General features: G+C 42.3%; 2 protein-coding genes across 2 annotated transcripts in view; both read left to right on the top strand.

The window, feature by feature from the left end:
• Nucleotides 1–16,170, top strand: part of FMO1 (flavin containing dimethylaniline monoxygenase 1) — a 29,399-nt gene extending 13,229 nt beyond the window's left edge. Inside the window, exons 4-10 of the mRNA XM_045983190.1 lie at nt 2,473–2,661; nt 5,326–5,488; nt 7,793–7,935; nt 10,357–10,556; nt 12,630–12,985; nt 13,507–13,579; nt 15,412–16,170. Of these exons, the coding sequence (XP_045839146.1) occupies nt 2,473–2,661; nt 5,326–5,488; nt 7,793–7,935; nt 10,357–10,556; nt 12,630–12,985; nt 13,507–13,579; nt 15,412–15,754 (1,467 nt within the window). The 3' untranslated portion in view covers nt 15,755–16,170. The remainder of the gene's footprint in view (nt 1–2,472; nt 2,662–5,325; nt 5,489–7,792; nt 7,936–10,356; nt 10,557–12,629; nt 12,986–13,506; nt 13,580–15,411) is intronic.
• A 5,395-nt stretch (nt 16,171–21,565) lies between these two features.
• LOC123928397 (60S ribosomal protein L37a-like) lies at nt 21,566–21,802 on the top strand. The gene has a single exon (XM_045983528.1). It carries the CDS (start codon nt 21,566–21,568, stop codon nt 21,800–21,802), a length of 237 nt encoding a protein of 78 aa, XP_045839484.1.
• Nucleotides 21,803–22,974: the final 1,172 nt, after the last annotated feature.

The raw sequence follows: 22,974 nt of genomic DNA, 5'->3' as shown, positions 1-22,974 counted from the left end.
ATTTTTATTAATGTATAATGTATTATTAGCCCCAGGAATACAGGTCTGTATCATCAGGCTTACACATTTCACAGCACTCACCATAGCACATACCCTCCAATATTTAAAGTTTTTAATGTGACCATTAAACTAGCTTCTTGCTTGGTATTGTACCTAATCTGAGCTGGTGGCAAAACCAAGCTCTTCTCAAGGGATACTGTGTATCTAAACTGTTTCTAAGTTTTGCCTCAGAGCACACATAAGGAGAGAAACACAGTTCACAAAGGTACATTGATTGGAAAGGAAGAAGAAACTTTATCTCAGGAAGTTCAGGACTTTTTTTTTTTTTTGGAGAGAGAGAGAGCACGGGCTGGGTGAGGGGCAGAGGCAGAGAGAATCTCAAGCAGCCTCCACACTGAGCCCAGACCCCGACAAGGGGCTCAATCCCACGACCCTGAGATCATGACCTGAGCTGAAATCAAGAGTCAGCCGCTTAACCGACTGAGCGCCCCAGGTGCCCCCAGGACCTTCTTGTAACTGCCATCCAAAACGAAGCAAGTAGGGTTGCATTTTCAAAAGTTATCCTCAACCTTTTATCAGTGGCCAGTTTATTCTCTAAGGTTATAACTAAACATCAGTTATCTTTTTTAAACATTTTATTTATTTGAGAGAGAGAGAGTGCACACATGGGAATCGGGCAGAGGGAGGGGGACTTGCACAAGCTGGGCAACGGGCAGAGCGAGGGGGATAAGAAGACCCCCTGTTGAGCAGTGAGCCCACCTTCGGGCTGGATCCTGGGACCCTGAAATCATGACCTGAGCCCAAGTCAGACACTTAGCTGGCTGAGCAGCCCAGACGCTCCAATATCAGTTATCCTCCAATGAAAGAAAATGACAAGCTGTATGGATTTTTGGATAACAGTTTTCAAACTAACCTTAAAACATCACTAATATAGTCCCACTGCCCATGACTAGGACACAACTCGACCACCACAGCCCTCCTCCCAGGGGTCAGACAAAACTGAGACTGACCCGAGTCTCATTCAACACATAGGAGTCCACATGCTTGGATACGTAACAACGGCGAATTATCGCGATGGAAGTTTCCAGCTGCTTACTCTCAATGTCTGTACTTCTCTTGTCACAGAGTGCTAATGAACAAGTCAGCTCTGTCTTGCTGGGCCAACGACGTCTTTGAGTCACACTGCTTTAGATTTCCCGGCAGAATAAACGGGCAGGATTTAAACAGTCGCCCTGCCCAGAGCCTTTAGATTCCAGTTTTCTAGATTTATTCTGGACAAAGAGACTGTCAGAGGGGGAGCCCCAGACAAGCAAGATACAGTGAACTCATTACTGATGAGCTGACGAGACGGCAACATTAACCGAAACCACAACGATGTGTTTACAGTTTTACTGTAACCTGTAATCGCTGTGCTCACCACACATTTCATGCAGATCTAGAGTCACGTCCTCTGAGAGAACAAAGTGAGCCCTCCTCCACATGTGAGCCTTCTGTTTGCCTTAGGGAAAAAAACAACTATATGTAACCAAAATGGTAAATAATACGAAAATACTGAGGACCACCTCCTCACGAAACTCAGAATACCCTTCATAATACATCCCAAAGACAGAGGCCATGTATATTAACGACCGCATGTACCAAAACTGCTTATTATTCAACCCGGTGGGAGTTGTCTGAGATCCTGATATTTGCCATTTAATCAGGTCGAAACTGGGGGAGGGAAATGAGTCTTTCACCAGCTACGCAGTTACCTAGTCTGGACACCTTTGACCTGCTTTTTTTCCCAAGACCTGAATCCAAACAGCTCCACCATCCTATGCCTTCTGTCTTTCTGCTGCCTCAGTTTCCACCTGTTTCAACACCACCGCCTCTGCTTAGGCTGACTTCAGCCATGGCTCGGGTGGATTTCTGGTTTAGGCCCTTCACCGCCCTCCTTCCTTCCTTTCCAGACTTCCATCATTCATCTTTTGTAGAACAGGAATTATCTTCTCAAAATATAACAGGAATCACTTCCTCATTAAAAATTCAGAAGACTGCCATCACCTTCCAATAAAATCCAAATTCCTTAACTTTAGATGCAAAATCCTTCACGATCTGAACCCCCTTCTGCATAGTCCTTTCAACAACGCCCATGGAAACCAAACTACCTAGCAACTGTCCATCATGCAGACACAACTTCCTGGCTCTGGTCTATTTCCATATTTTCTGGTATTTTGCGATAATGGCATGTGAATCTGGACAGGTGAGTTCATCCTGGGTTTGTTAACATGTAATGAATGAAATTACAACTCTCGTCATAAAATTCAGTGTTCCGTGTTCACCCTACCTCAAGGGCAGGACAACAAATCCCATTAGAAAGGGTAACCTTAATCTCTGTCAATGTTTAAAATGCCTAAAAATTAACAGCCATTTCACATGTGTGTACACATGCACAAATCCATACACACTCATGTGTGTACACTGTTTGTGCAGGAACATGTTGAAGAAGGCAGAGCCAGCCTCTATAAGTCTGTGGTTTCCAACAGCTGCAAGGAGATGTCTTGTTACTCAGACTTTCCATTCCCAGAAGATTATCCAAACTATGTGCCAAATTCTCAATTCCTGGAATACCTCAAAATGTATGCAAACCGGTTCAACCTTCTGGAATGCATTCAGTTCAAGGTAAGACACAAAACTTCAGTCAGTAGTCAAAGTATTGCCTACCTGTTTCCTGTTTCTCTCAATTGCCTCCCCTTTGGCTCTGTAGATGAGATGGTGAACTGGCAAGATTGAGGAAACGGGGCTGGATTCCTCCCCTTGTACTACACCCACCCTAAGTAAATCAGAAAGTGGAAGTGGGTACTTTCTGTAAGAATTCACAGGTATACATTTTTAGTTTGTAATAATTTCATCCAAGAACCCAAAGGAACCTGAAAATATCAAACCACATTCTCTGCTTGGGACAAAAGCACACAGGTCATCACATAGGTCCTCTCTTCTTGAGTATCCCTTTATAGGAAAAAACACGTGCAATGACCCATACACAAAAGAACCTCACTATCTGAAGGAAATCTTCTCTAGATATCCTTGGGAATAGAAAAATCTTTGAATATGGTGCTTTTCATAGGCCTTATCCACCTCCCTTCCCATTTCCAAGAACAGAAACAGGAAGAAGACAGGACGGAGGCAAATGAATATACTCTTTTCCCCCCATTCTTTTCCTCCCCAAGAAACAGGACAATCCATGTGCTTTCCTTCTCCCCTATCTCACCTTTCCCTGCTACAGATGAGGATGGTAAGGAATTTCTAGGGAATTGAAAGCAACATGAATGACCAAAACTAGTAGTAAATAAGATTCGTATTCACAACCTTAAAGGTACTGACCAACACGTAACCAGTACCTTGAAGAGATGCCTGCAACCGCGTGTTCACTGCAGTATTAGTTATAATAATCAAGACATGGAAACAACCCTAGTATCCTCCGATGGGTACATGGATAAAGAAAATATCCCAGACACATACACACACACTGGAATGTTGTTTAGTCATAAAAAAAGAAGGAAATCCTGCCATTTGCAACAATGTGGATAGGCCTTTAGAGTATTATACTAAGTGAAATGTCAGAGAAATACCAAAAAAAAAGAAAATCACCAAACTCATAGAAACAGAGCAGATTGGTGGTTGCCAGAGGTGAGAGGAGGGTGCTGGGGGACAAGGGCCAAGACGGTCAAAAGGTACAGACCCCAGTTACGAGATAAATCAGTTCTGGGGCTATAATGTGCAGCACACTGAATGTAGTTCACAGTATTATATATTTGAAAGTTGCTAAGAAAGTAAATCTTAAAAGTTCTTTTCACAAGAAAAAGAATTATAACGATGCAAAGTGACGGGTATGAAATAGACTTACTGTTTGTTGCAATTATTTTGCAGTTTATACATTATACATTTATACATTACACATATTATACATTTAACAGATCATTAATCATATACTTTAAACTTACACAACGTGGTATGCCAACTATATTTCAATCAAATCAGATAAAATGAAAGTATGCCAGTTTTCCAAAGAGTATTTTACTCCACTTCCTTATTTTGCAAGGGATACAGTAAAAACGAAACACTACCATAGTAAATGGATATGATCCTCAGAAATATTTTTTAATGCATTAGAGTTCCTGAATCTGAAGAATTTCCTTTACTACATGCTGCCCCAAGTCTATTTTAAAATAATTGGAAAAGAAATGATTAAAGCTAGATGTTCACAAAAGTTTTAAGAGGATATACACATAAGAGATTTCTTTCCTCTCTGTGCATTCCAAATATTTAATTACAAATAGTCCTTGTTTTTAAGACAAAAGTAAACTCTATTTTGAAATCAATTAATTTTTAATTCACTGAAAACTTAAATTTTAAAAAGGAAGAGTTCCTAATACACATGTTGGAGTCCAACAAGTGCTTCAAATATTATAAACCAAACAGTGACCCCATTAGGAAAGACCTGGGATGCCTGTCTTCTCTGAAAACTGAAAAAAGAAAGGCAGCAAAGTCTCTTGGTCAGTGGAGTATTTGTGCTCTTAAATTTGACTTGTACATTTATTTTACATATTTTCTGAATCAGAACCCCGCACCCATAAACATATATATATACTCGATTAAAACAAAAAAATAGACTGACATTTGGACTCCTCCAGAACATTCAAGCCATAAAGTTAGCATTTTCCAATCATTCTCTGGATCTGGGAAAACTTCAGCAACATATTCTATAGGACCTTTCATAAGGTCCAAATTTCTGTTTTCAATTTATATTACCCACATCTCTATTAAAGCACAGCTCTAGGAGAGATATACATAACAGAAAGAAGACCATAGTTCTTGGTTCTATCATCTACTGTGAGAATTTGAGCAAAATCATTCAAACTTTTTGGATCTCATCACTTCTCTTAAATACCCCATCACAACTCTAAGCTTAGAATACTTTCTTTTTTTTTTTTTTTAAAGATTTTATTTATTTATTTGACAGAGATCACAAGTAGGCAGAGAGAGAGGAGGAAGCAGACTCCCTGCGGAGCAGAGAGCCCGATGCGGGGCTCGATCCCAGGACCGTGGGATCATGACCAGAGCAGAAGGCAGAGGCTTTAACCCACTGAGCCACCCAAGCGCCCCGCTTAGAATACTTTCATCCAGAAAATTATGGTTAATCTGATAACTTGATTCAATTTCTAAGTTTATGTTTATTAATTACGGTTAGTCTGTGCTCTAGAACAGTCCAAATGTCAACTGTGGCCAGCAAGCCCTTACCAGAAACTTGACTACAATTAATTGTGACTATGATTCTTTTTTCAGACTAAAGTCTGCAAAGTAACCAAATGCCCAGATTTCACTGTCACTGGCCAATGGGAGGTGGTCACCCAGCATGAAGGAAAGCAGCAGTCTGCCGTCTTCGATGCTGTCATGGTCTGCACTGGTTTCCTTACTAACCCATATTTGCCACTGGACTCTTTTCCAGGTACAGCATTTTCTGAAACTGACCCTAATTTGTCTCTTGGGAGCCATCCTGATACTGGCTTAATCTAACACATTTCTATGCTTCCTCCCTTAAAAAGCTAAAGTTGTGGGGTAATAAGGATTTTTTTCCTAACCAGCACTTTCTGGCCAGCTTTTGGCTTTCATTCGCTCCAAACAACCAATGTGTGCCCAAAAAAGAATAAATAACTAGCCAGCAGTTTTGTGCCTCCCTGAGGTTCAGCGTCTCTCTGTAAGTGATGGGCAACACTCAGAAAGTCTTCTAGGACATGGGATGTTACACAGGTGGTTAGCCTCAACGGCAGCAGACCGCCAAAGCTGAGTTAGAGGCCTGGACCACCTCACCCTACAGCATACCTCACAGATCAAGCAAACAGAGCTCTACGGGACTGGCAGACATTCCAACACTGGTCTTTTTTTTTTTTTTTTTTTTTTTAAGATTTTATTTACTTATTTGAGAGAGAGAGCATAAGACTGGGGGCGTGGGAGGAGCTGCAGGCAGAGGGAGAAGCAGGCTCCCTGCTGAGCAGGGAGCCCAGTGCAGGACTCAATCCCAGGACCCTGGGATCATGACCTGAGCCAAAGGCAGACGCTTAACCAACTGAGCACCCAGGTGCCCTCTCAATACCAATCTTACCAGCCACTACCAACTGGTCGTTTGAAATCCCTGGCGAGTTCATCGTTAAGGAGCCTTTGAGCTCTAAAGTTCTGGGACTTTAGACTTGAAAAGGAGTCCTCCAGATTTCACCAACTTCTTTTCTGCCTCACAACAGGCTTGCTTAGTACAGAGTACATACACCCTAAGGATATTGTTAACTGTTAACGAAAATTCAGATTCATTGAAGACTTTCAAAAACTTGTGTCTGGAGGCACATTGATCTGGAGGAAATTCCAAAGATGTTCCAAAAAGTCTTAGTAAAAATAACAGGTATCATAGAATAAATGTACAACTTCCCAAGATAACCACTTTTAATTCATTCAGATATATACATTCTAGTGTGTTTACTAACGCAAACATGTTCACCTAATAAAATGCTCATGCTGCCTTCCTGTGACAAAAGAGGGAAAAATATTAGTCTGATAGGAGACTCAGCCACAGGGTCTCATTTTTGCTCATTTGTGATCCAAAGGAGCCTGTTCTGGAGAGAGTCTAAGATAATTTAACATCCCAGGGTAGAATTATTATCTATGGATATTATGGAAAATAATAAGGATAATAATTCTATGATTCTCCTCAAACTTGTCTAGCTCTCCCTCCTCAGCCATTCCCAGGTCCATAGTGGGTCCTGTCTGAGTTAATATTTGAATTCGGTTGCATCATTGTTAAATTCTAAAGTCTCTGGATTATGGTGAGTTTTAACTGAGACTCATATCAGATTTCTAATGATTCAAGGTGAGTTAAAGAGTGACCAGATCTTAACGAGGCTACTTGCCACAAGCATCCACATTTATCCCCTGATGTCTTATCACTTTTTCTGGAAAAAATAGGTTCTTTGTATAGAATGTACTATTTTTTTATATATATTTTATTTATTTGACAGAGAGAAATCACAACTAGGCAGAGAGGCAGGCAGAGAGAGAGGAGGAAGCAGGCTCCCTGTGGAGCAGAGAGCCCAATGTGGGGCTCGATCCCAGGACCCTGGGATCACGACCTGAGCCGAAGGCAGAGGCTTTAACCCACTGAGCCACCCAGGTGCCCCTAGAATGTACTATTTTTGATTGATTGTGTTAATGCAACCTTGAGAGTATTTTCCAAAACTATCCATTCACATTCAATGTTTTGGTAAGAAATCTGGCCTCAGCCACCTGAGATACCCTTTCTAGTTAGATCAGTAGATCTGACCCCAGTATAATGAACACAATCCCTTTTTCTAAGAGCTAGCTCTTGCTGACTCAGCACACTCAGCCTGAGTCCCAGTCCGTCGCCAAGGTAAACTATCTGTGAACCTCCCCAACCACAGGGACCTTTTCCAATAAGAACCACACTTTAGGGGCACCTGGGTGGCTCAGTTGGTTAAGCAACTGCCTTTGGCTCAGATCACGATCCCAGGATCCTGGGATTGAGCCCAGCATCAGGCTCCCTGCTCAGTGGAGAGCTTGCTTCTCCCTCCCCACTCCCCCTGTTTGTATTCCCTCTCTCACTGTCTCTCTCTATATTAAATAAACAAAATATTTTTAAAATAAATAATAAAATAACCAAAATAATCCATCAAGAAGATATTAATGGAAGAACATTTATGTTTCATTCACTGATCCTATAAAATTATTTGATTTTCTTTTTCTATAGGTATAAATACCTTTAAAGGCCAGTACTTTCATAGCCGACAGTATAAACATCCAGATATATTTAAGGACAAGAGAGTCCTTGTGATTGGAATGGGGAATTCGGGCACAGACATTGCTGTGGAAGCCAGCCACCTGGCAAAAAAGGTACCTTTCTTCATGTGACTTAATGAAGAATTTTATCTTAAGATGCATGCCTCGGACAAACATGAAAAATGATGAAAGAAATAAATATGCCTAAAGCACACACACATTTAAAAAAACAGATTTTTTCTTTTTTTTTTTAAGATTTTATTTATTTATTTATCAGAGAGAGAGTGGGGGAGCACAAGCAGGGGAGCAGCAGGAGGAGGGAGAAGCAGACTCCCTGATGAGCAGGAGCCCCATGCAGGACTCAATCCCAGGACCCCACGATCATGACCTGAGCTGAAGGCAGATGTTTAACTGACTGAACCACCCAGGCATCCCCAAAAAACAGTTAAATCATTTTTTCTTATGTGTTTATAAGTTTTTTTACTGCAAATTCCAAGTGTCACTTTTCCTCCAGGACCAACTTCTCTGACTTCCATTTTTGTCATTTTCCCAGTCATCCAACAAGAGCTCTAGGAGACATCTGGGTCCTACCTAGTCCCATCGGTGAGAAAATCCTGTTCTTTTTCCTCTGAAGGTTTCCCATTCGCTTTTTCACTCCTTTCTTTGTTAACCTCCACTACCTTCAACTGGTCCGTACAATAAGGTCTGTACAATGAGTCCACACAATAATCCTCCTAATAATAATTGTAAAAATGATCCATATTTATTGGGGCTTCCTCTGTGCCAAGCACTTCACTAAATGCCTTACAGTATGACCTCAACCAGTCATCAAAAGCAGCCATGGGAGTGGGTCCTGTCAGTACATCTGACTGTAGGTGAAGAAATTGAGGCTTACCGAAGCTAAGGAGGCTGCCTGACGTTGTACCACTAGCAGATGGCTGAGCCAGCCTTCAAGTTCAAGTCCCTCTGACCCAAAGCACCTGTTCCTAATTCTACCCATATCCCTGCATGCCCACTCCCTCCTCCCACATGCAGCAATCCATACAGACACCCTAACACCCACAAACAAATCCTCTGAAAAGCCAGCTCTCATTATGACACTCTCATGTTTAAAAACTTCTAATAAGTCACTAAAAAAGAAAGGTCAATTATACTCAAGTAAAAAAAAAGTGGGGAAGAGAAGCAGAGGAGACAGATCTGAGAACGCACGGGCCACTTTCTGATCACTTTGCCAAATCACGGAAGCTAAGAAAGCTCTGCGGGCTCTGTGCTCCTGCCAAAATGTACAGGAAACTCCTACTAAAATAGAATGGAATGGAATGGATAAAATAAAACAAGCAACACAAAAGAAAACACTAATAAGAAATTGCAGGTGAATTAGCCTTGCATTATAGGGTTCTCCTTAATTCGGTTCAAATCTGCAATTCCAGCTTTATCCCCCACTACTCTGAGCCCTTTCCGATTCTGTGTCTCTTTTCCCCTTTCCTCGTACCCGACGCCTCTCCTCCTACAGTGCCTTTTCTCTTTTTTCACAACCCACAAGAACATGCCCAGCTATTTCACCCCAACACAGTGATCTCTCCCCACTACGAGTTTAGGTAATAATGGTAATGAACATTCCTCAGCTGGCAGGCGGGAACAACAAGTAAAGATGAGTCGTTGGCTTCTGATGTGCCAAACTTTGTGCCAGCCCCTGGGAACCACTGAAGAACACAATAGAAACAAGATTTCTGCCATCATGGAGCACAGGGTCGTGGGGGACACAGATGCCAATGAAATAAGTATAGATAATTAGATCACTAATTGCAAGAGTGACAATAGCCATGAAGAAAAAGGACTGGGGGTGTGTGACTATAATGTTCCTTTTGGGGACTTTCAAAAAAGGACCTGATTGATTGATGGATTTGGGGAGACTAGCAGTTTGGAGGAGTTACCCTGAAAGAAGAAAAAGGAGGTCCTGAAATAAAAAAGAACAAGTCTCACCCACTATGACCACCACACGTGGGCAGCATATTATTATTTCTATTTCTGTAATGATTGGAAATTTCAAATTCAGTCAGCTGGTAAGCTCAAATAGCGACTCTGTTAAAAAAAAAAGAGAGAGAGAGAGAGAATTCGCCAAAACTAATTGGGCTACTGAACTCTGTCAATTCCAACAATGGTTTCTATTGAAACTCTCTGTAGACAAATTTCAATTGCTGACATACCTACAAAATTGTAACCACCGGCTCATTGTTTTTTCACATGAGACTTCCAGCTCCCCCTCGCTCATCACAGTATCTCACTCACTGTGGTGGCTGGCAGATAGTAAGTTCGTTACGTGTTCTAAGGCATTTTAATACTCTAGATGCTCAAACCACGATCTCAAAAGAATAACTTGAAGATGGGAGCTGGAGGAGCCAGAAATATGTGGTTGAGGATGTATTTTGAGGGTGGTATTTCTGGTGCCATTCTAATCGTGAAACTTCCTGAATTTCTGGCAAAGCCAGTCCTGTTCCCTGGCTCAGACTGAGTGGTTTCTTTGATTGTTTCTAGGTGTTCCTCAGCACCACGGGAGGGGCCTGGGTGATGAGCCGAGTCTTTGACTCAGGGTACCCGTGGGACATGGTGTTCATGACTCGATTTCAGAACATGCTCAGAAATTCTCTCCCAACTCCAATTGTGACTTGGTTGATGGCAAGAAAGATGAACAGCTGGTTCAATCATGCAAATTACGGCTTAATACCAGAAGACAGGTAAATATAGTGTATCTGCTGAGGGCTGTTGGGCGGAAGGAACCTTGATCTTTCCACTGGCATATCCAAACCGGGCAATTACACAACCATGTGACTGACCATGAAAGAAGACATCATACAAATGCACTTCATGAGACCTAACTGTTTTTGAGTTCTTGGTAAGCGAAGCTATAAATTTCATCTTGTCAATAACGCTTTAAAGTATTATTATAGTCTCCTGTTTATCCTGGGTAAACTGAGGCTTCACAAAGTTCAACTACTTGCCCAAGCTCGTTTAGTAATAAGCGAGCTCTGTGAGCTAGGCAAGTTACATAAGCCTCAACTACAGCGATCAAAAGAGAGTGACTTGTCTATGACTACTTTGACATAAGCAACACACTTGCCTTGTTTCACTGTGTGGGAAAAATTAAATGTTCTAGTTGCCCCTTGTCGTCTCTCCAACAGCAATGTCTTCTTGCCCTTGTCAAGACGAACTTGATCTCAGTCTGTCCTAAATTCAGTCTATAACTGAGTTACCACCTATGACTTACCTCATTAGCAAGAACTGAAGGCTCTACTTTCTCGTTCATTAAATGGTTTGTACAATGACATTCCATTACCAGGATGGCACCTTAGCCTGGAGATCTTGTCTGACCTTCCTCCAGACTTCACTCTGGGCCAGCATGGATCACGGGGCACCCAAGCCACCACTGACGGCACACAGCCCCCTTGTGTGCGTACACACACTTGTTTCCTCCTTCTCTTCCTCCTCTCTTCCTCCTTCTCTCACGTACCTTCCTCTCACCCCGCTCTCCTCTAGCCTCTACGTCACCATCTTTTCCTTCCATGTTTCCTACCTATCCTCTTCCACGTCCTACCTTGAAGCCCCTTGGGGGTTTTGGCTCTTGGCACCAGAACTTTGTCTACCATAAGCTTTGTTTAACCTGGATGGCAGCTGGGGGACTATAAACCATAATCCTTTAAAAGATATGAAATGAGCCTAAGGAACTATCATCCCTTCACTCTTAGATTTAATCATTTATCATTTCCAAACTTCTTATGTACATACGATTTCATGTTGCCATGTTATTTGGCTTGCCATGTTGTTTGGGATATTGGAAATTTTGAGACCAACCCCAACTCCCATCTATTTCATATGCTCTTCATCCTACCCAATGAACTAAGGATGGCAAGCGTCAGTATCCCTATTTTACAGATGAATAAAACCCAATTTGGACCAAATGACTTCCTCAAGCTCTGTTAAGTATAAACATTAGGATAAGAAGCCACCCTTCCTCCTTCCTATTCCAGTGCTCTTTCCATTTTATCCCACTGTCTCTTTCTGTGCCTTCACCATAACCTCAAAATGGCTCAGCTTATTTAAAATCATGTCACAGGGGCACCTGGGTGGCTCAGTGGGTTAAAGCCTCTGCCTTCAGCTCAAGTCATGATCCCAGAGTCCTGGGATCAAGCCCCGCATCGGGCTCTCTGCTCAGCAGGGAGCCTGCTTCCTCCTCTCTCTCTCTGCCTGCCTCTCTACCTACTTGTGATCTCTGTCAAATTAATAATTTTTTTAAATCTTTTAAAAAATAAAAAATAAAGTAAAATAAAATAAAATCATCTCACAAAGTATTTGCTTAGTGAGCCCAAAGACATAGGCAGAAAAAGATCATTCTGGCCTTGTTCCTTTTAAACACATGCCTGCTTTCCTTGTCCCAGTGCTCCCTAGGAGGAGAGAGCTCCCAGCAGTTCTCAGCAGATGTAGAAGTCCCTGGCTTCCCTTGGAGTACTTCAGCACTGGGTTATCTCTAAAGACACTGATAACTGAGATCTGAAAGTCAGCAAGGGAAATGGGAGCCAGGGAAACCTCTGAGCCCCTTCTCCATAGGCTCCCAAACACTAGTAAATGGTAAATGCATTTCATCATTCTTGGACATTCATGAGTCATTCCCACAGAAGAGGTTTGTCCCATGGCTGGCACCTCCTGCCTGGCCAAGGGGAGAGTCCCAGAATGAAGAAAGGAAGTGAAGGGAGAGGGAGGGCTGGCCACACTGGCCCCTGGCAGATCTCGTCCCTGCCCACGTTTCTCTTTAGGACGCAGCTGAGAGAGCCTGTGCTAAATGATGAGCTTCCGGGCCGGATCATCACCGGGAAAGTGCTCATCAAGCCGAGCATAAAGGAGGTGAAGGAAAACTCTGTCATATTCAACAACATCCCCAAGGAAGAGCCTATTGATATCATCGTCTTTGCCACGGGCTACACCTTTGCTTTCCCCTTCCTGGACGAGACCGTAGTCAAAGTTGAAAATGGCCAGGCATCGTTGTACAAGTACATTTTCCCTGCGCACCTGCCACAGCCAACTCTGGCTGTCATTGGCCTCATCAAACCCTTGGGCTCCATGATACCCACAGGAGAAACACAAGCGCGATGGGCCATCCGAGTCCTGAAAGGTATGTGCACAAGAAGCCGCAGGGCACATATGGTTTTGGTTTGCCATGTTATTTGGGATATTGGAAATTTTGAGACCATCTCCCACTCCTCAAAACAAGTCTTTAAAAGCAGGATCCATTCTATTCTTCATGGAATTACACCATCATAAGGAATTTGAGCCATTACCAGCACAAAAGATAAATCAGGGGTCAAAAAATACAAGTTGTATCTACCTGTTATTTTTGCAGAATCAACAGGTTCAATTCGAATGGAAAGTTTCAGTCAGTGGAGTGGCAGAACTCAGCTGTGAGGTTTTGTTTTATCGGTTAACTCGGGAGATGACCGAAATGGGGCAACTTCTCGGCTGGTAACATATTACCAGGGGCACACCTCCAATCCGCGTAGACTGCTACCATTTTTTTGCCAGAACAGATAAGTTGTTGGATACTAAGAGTGAAACATGAGCGGTGGTAAAGCATCTTTACCCACTAGGCAAGCAGGCCTAAAGTTAAATTGCCTTTTTTGTTCGTACGTTTCACAGGTATAAATAAGCTACCACCGCGAAATGTCATGATAGAGGAAGTTAATGAAAGAAAAGAAAACAAACACAGCGGGTAAGTTAACTAAGTTAACCACTTACACATCTTTTTTGAATCATCACTCTAATGGGTAAAAACAATGGCAGACAGAGATGAGTTAAAGGAAACTTAGACTCGGTGGGAAAAAAATCTATGCTAACCTGTTTAAGGTGAGAGGGCAGGAAGGGAACTGAGAAGTTTAAGTATCCCCAAATTGTCACTTCAGACGATGGTCACCTAATGCCACCTGGAGTCTGGATACTTTTTGTTGTTGTTGTTCTTGTTATGTTACGTTAGTCACGATACAGTATGTCATTAGTTTTTGATATAGTGTTCCAAGATCCATTGTTTCATATGGCACCCAGTGGTGGAGTCTGGATTCTAAATCAAATATAATTCAGTTTCATCTCTCGGATACGTGATTCCCTGCCTTATTCGTAATCAGGCAGAGCTATGCTCATCACTGACGTCAGAAGAGTCTGCTCATTCATTCATTCAACAAATCTTTATTCAGCTCTATTATTTATTCAGACAGCCACTCTAGAATAGGACTCTGCTAACTATGGCCTGCAGGCCAAATCGGCCGACCACCTGAATTTTTATTCTATGATTTTTCTCTTAATATTTTTTGAAAGATTTTATTTATCTATTGAAGAGAGAGAGAAAGAATAAACAGGGAGAGAGGCAGAGGAGGAGGGAGAAGCAGACGCCTCACTGAGCAGGGAGCCCAATGCAGGACTCGATCCCAGGACCCTGGGATCATGCCCTGAGCAGAAGGCAGGCCCTTAATCGACAGATCGACCCAGATGCCCCTCCTTTACATTTTTAGATGGATGGACAGAAAGAAGAATATTTTGTGATATGTGAAAATTATAGGAAATCTAAATCACAGTGGCCATAAACTTTTATGAGAACACAGGCACACTCATGGTTGCTTTTGAGTTACAATATCAGAGACCATAATACGGCCCTCAAAGCCTAATGCACTTAATATCTGGCCTTTTGCCAGAATAAGTTTGTTGACTCTGTTCCCTGGAGAAGAGGCTTCCTCATGCTCTGCTGTCTGGCTGGTACAACATCGAAAACTAATGACACACTGTATGATGACTAACATAACATAACCAAAAAAAAGGTTTTAAAATGACTGCATTTAAGGATGGTTATCACTTCTCTAATTTGTACATGTTTGCATGGTTATCACTTCTCTAATTTGTACATGTTTGCAGACTTCCTGCTGATCTATCCTGGACAAAGCGCTAAATCCCCAAACAATAAAAACGTTTTAGATGTCTCTTTTTCACCCTCAACCTGGAGTATAAATCGATCTCCATTACAGAATTCTGCTATAACACAGATAATTAATTAGAACTGCACAGTGGAAAGGCTTCTTGTCATAGGTCAATCAGTGATTTTAGGGACTAGACCAGCACTACAGGGAATTCCACCCTATTGATTTTTGTGGACTTTTCCATTTTATAAATCTAACAATAATTGAGTTTTGGAAAAATTTAAGAATAATGAAGTTATGTAAAAACTTTTTTTTCTAGAAATTACTAATTATTTCACAAAAGAACTAAAGAATACCAGCTGCCTTAATGAGCATTTGGAGCACCATGCATATATAGTGTCTTGTCAAGGAGCTCATCTAGTTTTTAAATATATATATATATACACACACGTGTGTGTGTGTGTGTGTGTGTGTGTGTGTGTGTGTATAGTGAGACCATTAGACAGCTATGGGCTTGGAAGAACACACAAACTATTTCAAATTTTCTGGTGTTGCTGTTTATTTCTGGCACTTTTACTTGTTCTGGATTATCATTATTTTACCTTTTGTCTTCTTTATCCCCAATTTTCCTTTCCTAAAGGTTTGGCTTGTGCTACTGCAAAGCTTTACAATCAGATTATATCACATACATAGATGAACTCCTGACCAGTATCAATGCAAAACCCAACCTACTCTCTCTGCTCCTGACGGACCCACGCCTGGCTTTGACCATCTTCTTTGGCCCATGCACACCATACCAGTTCCGCCTGACTGGCCCAGGGAAATGGAAAGGAGCCAGAAATGCCATCTTGACCCAGTGGGATCGAACATTCAAAGTCACCAAAACTCGAATCGTACAAGAATCCCCATCTCCCTTTGCAAGCTTACTTAAACTCTTAAGTATTCTGGCTTTGCTTCTGGCCGTCTTCCTAATTTTCCTGTAAAAAAAAAAAGATTACCCAGGTGGTTTGTCAGATGCAGCTCGTAGATTTACAGGGCTCTGGTCCTTCCATTGCCACGTCAATATCTTCATCACAGCCGTGAACCTTACTGGAGTGGTGACGGCCATGGCCCGTCCTTCCCTGGCTGCCACTAGTATTGCTGGGCTTCTCCTGCTGTCCCCGCTTCCAGCTAAAGGAAGATAAGCAGTCGTGATTTCTGCGCATTTGAAGGCTGCTGGGAAGTTCCAGGTCCCCCTTACGAGAGAGCTGTTTAAGACAGCACTTTGAGCATTCCTATCTCTCTCTCATATAAACCATTTCCATAGGCCTCAACTAAGCCCCTACTTCACAAAAGATTTGGTTGTACTAAAATGATCCTGTTATGGTATCAGCCTCAGACATAAAAAGAAAGAAAGAAACCTAGAAATTCAATGTTTCAAGTGGTCTTTTATGCTCTTTTTCCAAGTTGGGGAAAAGATGCGGGGAAAGAGAGAAGGGGACAAGGTGTTTATTCCTAAAAGACCCTGGAACGTGTCTAAAGGAATGTAGGGACCATAGAGAAAGACAAAGACCATATGATTTCACTTATACCTAGAACCTAAAAAACAAAATAAATAAACAAAACAACAACAAAGAAACAAAATCCAGACATAGACTCATAAATACAGGGACTAGAAGTTGCCAGAGGGGGAGGGGCGGAAGAATGGGCAAAATAGGAGAAAGGGATTAAGAGGTACAGAGTTCTGGCTATGAAATAAGTAGGTCACGGGGACAAAAAATACAGTGTGGGGAATGGAGTCAATAATATAATAACTTTGTATGCTGACAGATGTAACTACGCCTATGGTAAGCATTTATATATATATGTATATATATATATATAATCATTGAATCACTATATTGAAAAAAATTATCTTAATAAAAAATAAAGGGATGATCCTGCCTGGGAGTGCTTATTGCCCTAGAGTGCACTCTACAACAAAACGGGGTGCTCCAGCAGGCACAACAACAACCCAAATCAGATCTGCCCCACAGAACATCAACCACCACCACTAGTTCATTGAGCCGGGCTCCACAAGATGAAATTTCCATAAAAACCCAAAAGCAAGGGGTTCAGAGAGCTTCCAGATTGGTGAACACATAGAAGTTCGGAGAGACTCATGCCCCTAGAGAAGACATGGAGGCTCTTCCCCCTGTTCCCATGTATCTTGCCCTATGCGTGTCTTCCCCCTTGTTTTTCCTGGGTTATATCCTTTCATAATAGCCTGGTTCTCCAGCGAATAAAATGTTTCTCCAAGTTCTGTGACCCACTCTAGCAAATTAATCAAACCTAAGGAGGGGTCATTGGAATCTCCAATCGATAGCCGATCCTCGGAAGCACAGATGACAATCCGGGCTGAAGTGAGAGCGGAGGCCATCTTGAAGGACTGAGCCCTTCACCTGTGGAGACTTTATGAGGATTGTAAGAGAATATTTTGAACAACTTTATGCCAATAAATTCAACCTGATCAAATAGACACAAAGAACCAAATCTCCCTCAAGAAGAGAGAGAACTTGAGCTGCCCTATATTTGCAGTTCAAATTCTCTTTGAGCACCTCTCCCAGGGAGTAACAATTCCATTAATCCATAGTTTTGCTCTGAAACACAAAAGAGCTCACCTTGATCCCTTGACCTCTCCTCCCCCTCTGTCATCTAACAGTCCTCAATCCATCCGTCCTGTCAGTGTTTCTCTCTTGCAGAACAGAGATCTGCGGCAACAGTCTGTGAAAGCCCAGGCCCCGGAGTCAGCCTGCCAGGCTTGAATTCCACTTCATGGGTTTTAGTTCAATGAAATCCCACTTGTCTATTTTTGTTTTTGTTGTCTGTGACTTTGGTGTTCTATCCAAGAGATCACGGACAAGACCAAAAATATCTAAAAGTCTCCAGTGAATCTCCTTGTGTCTCAAATCCTCACGGCCTGAATTGAATCAGAGGCGATCATTTCCGGGGGGATGGGATTCGCCTTTGACTAAAGACCCACACCTGGAGCAGGGGGAGGGGGGGTGGGGAGGACAGCCTTCCCAGGCTCAGAGCTGCAGGGAGGAATGGAGGAATGAAAGGATCTCTGACCAACATCTCTCTTTTCACCATTATTTTTCTCATAATTCTCAGTGATTTTACAATCAAGTATACAGTTATGTCCCCATCATGGCCTCTCAGTTCCTTAACCCAGTTACCTCTAACGATCTTACCCTGCAACCATCTCAGCCACTCACCACTATGTTCACCCTCTAGACCAATGACGTCCAAGAGAACTTCCCACCACCACAGAAATGTTTCATCTTTACTCTCCCACGAGATAACCACCAGCCTCGTGTGGCTACTAAGCACTTGAAATGTGGCTAGTGCCAATGGGGAAATGCATTTTTAATTTTATTTAATGTTAACTAATTTAAATCTCAACTTAAATAGCTCCATATGTCTAGTGGCTATTGTATTAGCCAGTGCAGGTCTTGACCTTGTCGTTCTGGGCAAGATCAGCTCTCCACAGGCTGATTCGCACACGTTCCTTTCTCCACCAACTGTGCCATTGTCCTCCAGCTAAGTTCTTCTCATTCAACATTCTAACATTCTCTGCTAACCGCTGGGACTTCCAACCCAAACACTCAGCCATCTTCTACTTTGCACCTCCCCTCAATCTCTCATTTCTCTCATTAGCCAGCTTAGACTTCGTGATTCGGTAATAACACACTTGCATGGGCGCTCAACTCATTGACCCTCTTGTCCATTCATAGTCGCATGGCAGAACTCCGGCTCTGGTCAAAAGCCAACTTTCTACCTACTTCAAACCTCCTCCTGAGCACTTGACTTTGAGCAGAGGAAAAACACTCAGCCCTCTAACCGGTCACTCTCCGATTGGGGGGCAAAACTACTGCCCCCAAATCCTGCTAGACTGCCCTAATCCCATCCCTCCCCAGTCTGATCTCCTAAGTGAGACCATTATCATCGCCTCTTCCCACGTCCTCCACCACTTCCTTCTCAGCTCACTCTCAGATGAGAAATCATGACAATGAGCAGAGAACATCACCAGGTTTCCACCACCGCACTTCCCCGTCCATCTGGGGCTGTGCCCATATGCCCTTTCCTATTACTAAGGGTGATTACCTATGCACTGCAAGGCAATTCCTGCTAGTGTTCTGGATTCCAACCCTTCACACTTACCCAAGAACCTCTCTCCTACAATTTGTCCAATTACTCTCCCAAATTGTTGACCATTCCCTTTCTCCTGGACCATTCTCTGCCATTATATGGCATAAAATTCCTGTTTTCTGAAAAACACTCCCTGACCACACATTCCCTTCAGCAAATGTTTTTATGTATCAGAGCAGCATGATCTAATTCATGATTTTAAAAGATCATTCTGGAAAGCAGATTGTAGGGGAGAAAATGAAAGTAAGGAAGCTGATTAAAAGGTTATTTCAGGAGAACAGCTCCAGCAGCAGCAAACTAGATAATAAGAAAGGACCCATCCTAAACTGGGCCCCTGGAGCCTGGAAGACTGTGACAGAATAAGCCAAACTAAAGAGACTTTGCAGCTACATGCAATTTATAAACTTGGATTGGCTACTTAGTCAGGAAAAATATAACTATAAATGTGATCCACCACATTAATGAAATAAAAGATAAAAGTCATATAATCATCTCAATAGATGCAGAAAAAGCATTTGACAAAATTCAACACACTTTCATGATTAAAACCCTCAACAAAGTAGGTACAAAAGCTATTTGTCATAACATAATGAAGGTCATAGATGACAAGCTTATAGCTGATATCATACTCAATGGTGAAAAACTGAAAACTTTTCCTTTAAGAACAGGAACAAGGCAAGGATGTTCCCTCTTGCCTCTTATGTTCAACAGTACTAGAAGTCCTAGCCAGAGCAATTAGGCAACAAAAAGAAATAAAAAGCACCCAAACTGGAAAGTAAGTAGTAAAATTGTCTGTCTGCAAATGACATGATCTTACAGATAGAAAACCCTAAAAGACTCCAAAAAACAAAACAAAAACCCTGCTAGAACTAATAAACAAAATCACAGTGATTAAAACAAATAGCACTGGCATTAAGAAAGATGTAGACAGGGGCGCCTGGGTGGCTCAGTGGGTTAAGCCGCTGCCTTAGGCTCAGGTCATGATCTCAGGATCCTGGGATCAAGTCCCGCATCGGGCTCTCTGCTCAGCAGGGAGCCTGCTTCCTCCTGCCTGCCTCTCTGCCTACTTGTGACCTCTCTCTCTCTCTGTGAAATAAATAAACAAAATCTTAAAAAAAAAAAAAAGGAAAAAGAGAAAGAAAGACAGTTGTAGACCAACAGAACAGAATTGTGAGCCCAGAAATTAATCTTCAACAAGCCTTCCAAGAAAACATAATGGGGAAAGGGCAGTCTCTTCGACAAATGATGCTGGGAAAATTGGATATCCACTTGCAAAGGAATGAAATCAGAACCTTATATCACACCACACACATACAAAATCAACTTAAAATGGGTTAAAGACTTAAACATAAGACCAAAAATATAACACTCCTGAAAGATAAACTAGAGGGAAAACCTCTTGACGGTGGTCTTGGCAATGATCTCTTGGATATAACACCAAGGGCACAGACAGCAAAACCCAAAACAGACAGGTGGGACTTCATCAAACAAAAATTGTTTTGTTTGCAGCAAACAAAACAATTAACAGAATGAAAAGACAAGTCTACAGAATGGGAAAAATATTTGAAAACCATACATCCAATAAGGGGTTAATATCTAATATCCAAAATATGTAAGAGATTTCTACAACTTAATAGCCAAAAACAAAATCAACAACCAAAAAATTACCTGATTAAAAAAATGGGCAAAGTTCTTGAACGGACATTTCTCTTAAAAAGACATGCAAATGGCCAACAGTTATATAAAAAGGTGCTCAACATCACTGATCATCGGGGAAATGCAAATCAAGACCACAGTGAAATATCACTGTCAGGATGGCTATTATAAAAAACACAATAAAAGTAGCAAGAAACGCTGAGGATGTGGAGAAATTAGACCGCTTGTACACTGTTGGTGGAAATGTAACATGGGGCAGCTGCTAGAGAAAGCGGTATGGAGGTTCCTCAAAAAATTCAAAGTAGAGCTACCCGGGGATCCGGCATGGATCCACCCAGTGGCCCTGAAATCAGGATTTGACAGGTAAGGAGATGAAGAAAGCATGCTACACAATACACTATACAATACAATGGAGTATCATTCAGCACTGAAAAGAGAAACAGAAACAGAAACCAAGACAGCCTGCGATACGTGACAACCACTGATGATGCTCCTGGAGACGACATCATGCTCAGTGACATAAGGCAGTCACAAATGACAAAGCCTGGGTGGCTTAGTGGGTTAAGTGTCCAACTCTTTATCTTAGCTCAGATCTTGATCTCAGAATCATGAGTTCAAGCCCTGCTTGGGGCCCCACGCTGGACGTGGAGCCTACTTGGAAAAAAAAAAAAGACAATCTGTATTATGCTTCTCTAAAAGAGTTAAACTCAAAGACGAAGAGGGTAGAGTGGTGGCTGCTGACTGGGGGCAGAAGGAAATAGAGAGTTGTTCAACTTATATGAAGTTTCAGTTCAGGGCACTTGGGTGCCTCAGTTGTTTAAACGTCTGCCGTTGGCCCAGGTCATGATCCCAGTGTCCTGTCCCTCTGCCTCTCCCCCTGCTCATTCTCTATCTCTCAAATAAATATATAATCTTTAAAAATAAATAAAGTTTTGTCCTCTCTGGGCTCAGGCCTAGTTTGCGGCAACATGGCTAAACGCACCAAGAAGGCCGGAATCGTGGGCAACTACGGGACCCGTTATGGTGCCTCCCTCGGGAAGATGGTGAAGAAGACTGAGATAAGCCAGCACGCCAAGTACACTTGCTGCTTCTGTGGCAAAACCAAGACGAAAAGACGAGCTGTGGGGATCTGGCACTGTGGCTCCTACAAGAAAACCGTCGCTGGCGGCGCCTGGACCTACAGCACCGCTTCTGCCTCACAGTAGAATCCGCCATCAGAAGCCTGAAGGAGTTGAAAGACCAGGGGAAGCCCGCCGTTGGAAACACTGCTAGCCTGTAATAAATGGGTTAATTTACGTAACAGAAATAGATAAATAAATAAAGTTTCAGTTATGCAAGATGAATAAGTTCTGGCAATCTGCTGTCCAACACAGTACATATAGTTAAAATACATATCGTGCACATATGATTTGTTAAAAGGGTAGATCTCACCTTAAGTATTCTCACCAAAAACAAACAAAAGGGCATGAGGAAACTTATTGAAGGTGATGGGTATGTTTATTGTCTTGATTGCGGGAATGTCTTAACAAACTCCAAACTCATCAAATTACATTAATTAAATACACACAGGGTTTTTCTGCATATCAGTTATAGCTCAGAAAAAGAGTCGTGTGCCAATAAACTAGCCACGGGGTAGGGAGGACCCCAGACTTAGCGCAATTGCCAGTTTCCATGGTATGAATAGTCCCACCCTGACCAATGCCAAGCTACTGTGATTTCACTGAACTTGGAGGTGGAAGAGACACACACCATCTCACGGCACAAGCCAGCTCTGGTATGCCACTGGGCAAGAACGCTTTGGAGACAACTGAAGAAATGTGAAAGTAGCCTGGGTATGTTGGATGATATTATCGAATTTGTATGTTTTCTTAGATGTGGTAATAGTAATGTGAATGTGGGAAGAATATCCCTGTGGCACCTGGTGTTTAAAGACTACACTCGGGGCACCTGGGTGGCTCAGTCAGCTAAGTGTCTGCCCTCAGCTCAGGTCAAGAACCCAGGGTCCTGGGATCGAGTCCTGCATCAGGCTCCCTGCTCCACAGGGAGTCTGCTTCTCCTACTGCCCCTCCTCTGTTCTCTCAATCTCTCTCTCTCTCTCTCTCTCTCTCTCTCAAATAAACAAAATCTTCATAAAAATAATGACTATACTCAGACACGTGCGTGTATGTGCACACGTGTGTGTGTATAAAGAGAAGAAGAAAACGTGCCAAGAGGTTGATGCCTGGAGATACGGGTGTTCTTCTTTCAACTCTTCTGTGAGCTTAATATTTTTCTAAAGAAAAAACTAATTTGCTACCAACAGAAGATTGCATTTGCAAATCCGGACTTCCATTTTCTTTTGAAGAGTCTAAAATTGCAATTTGGGGCTTATGCTCTC

This window comes from Meles meles, chromosome 17 (assembly GCF_922984935.1).
Source record: "Meles meles chromosome 17, mMelMel3.1 paternal haplotype, whole genome shotgun sequence".
In the NCBI taxonomy this organism is placed as follows: Eukaryota; Metazoa; Chordata; class Mammalia; order Carnivora; family Mustelidae; genus Meles; species Meles meles.
This window is presented reverse-complemented; position numbering and strand designations above follow the sequence as displayed.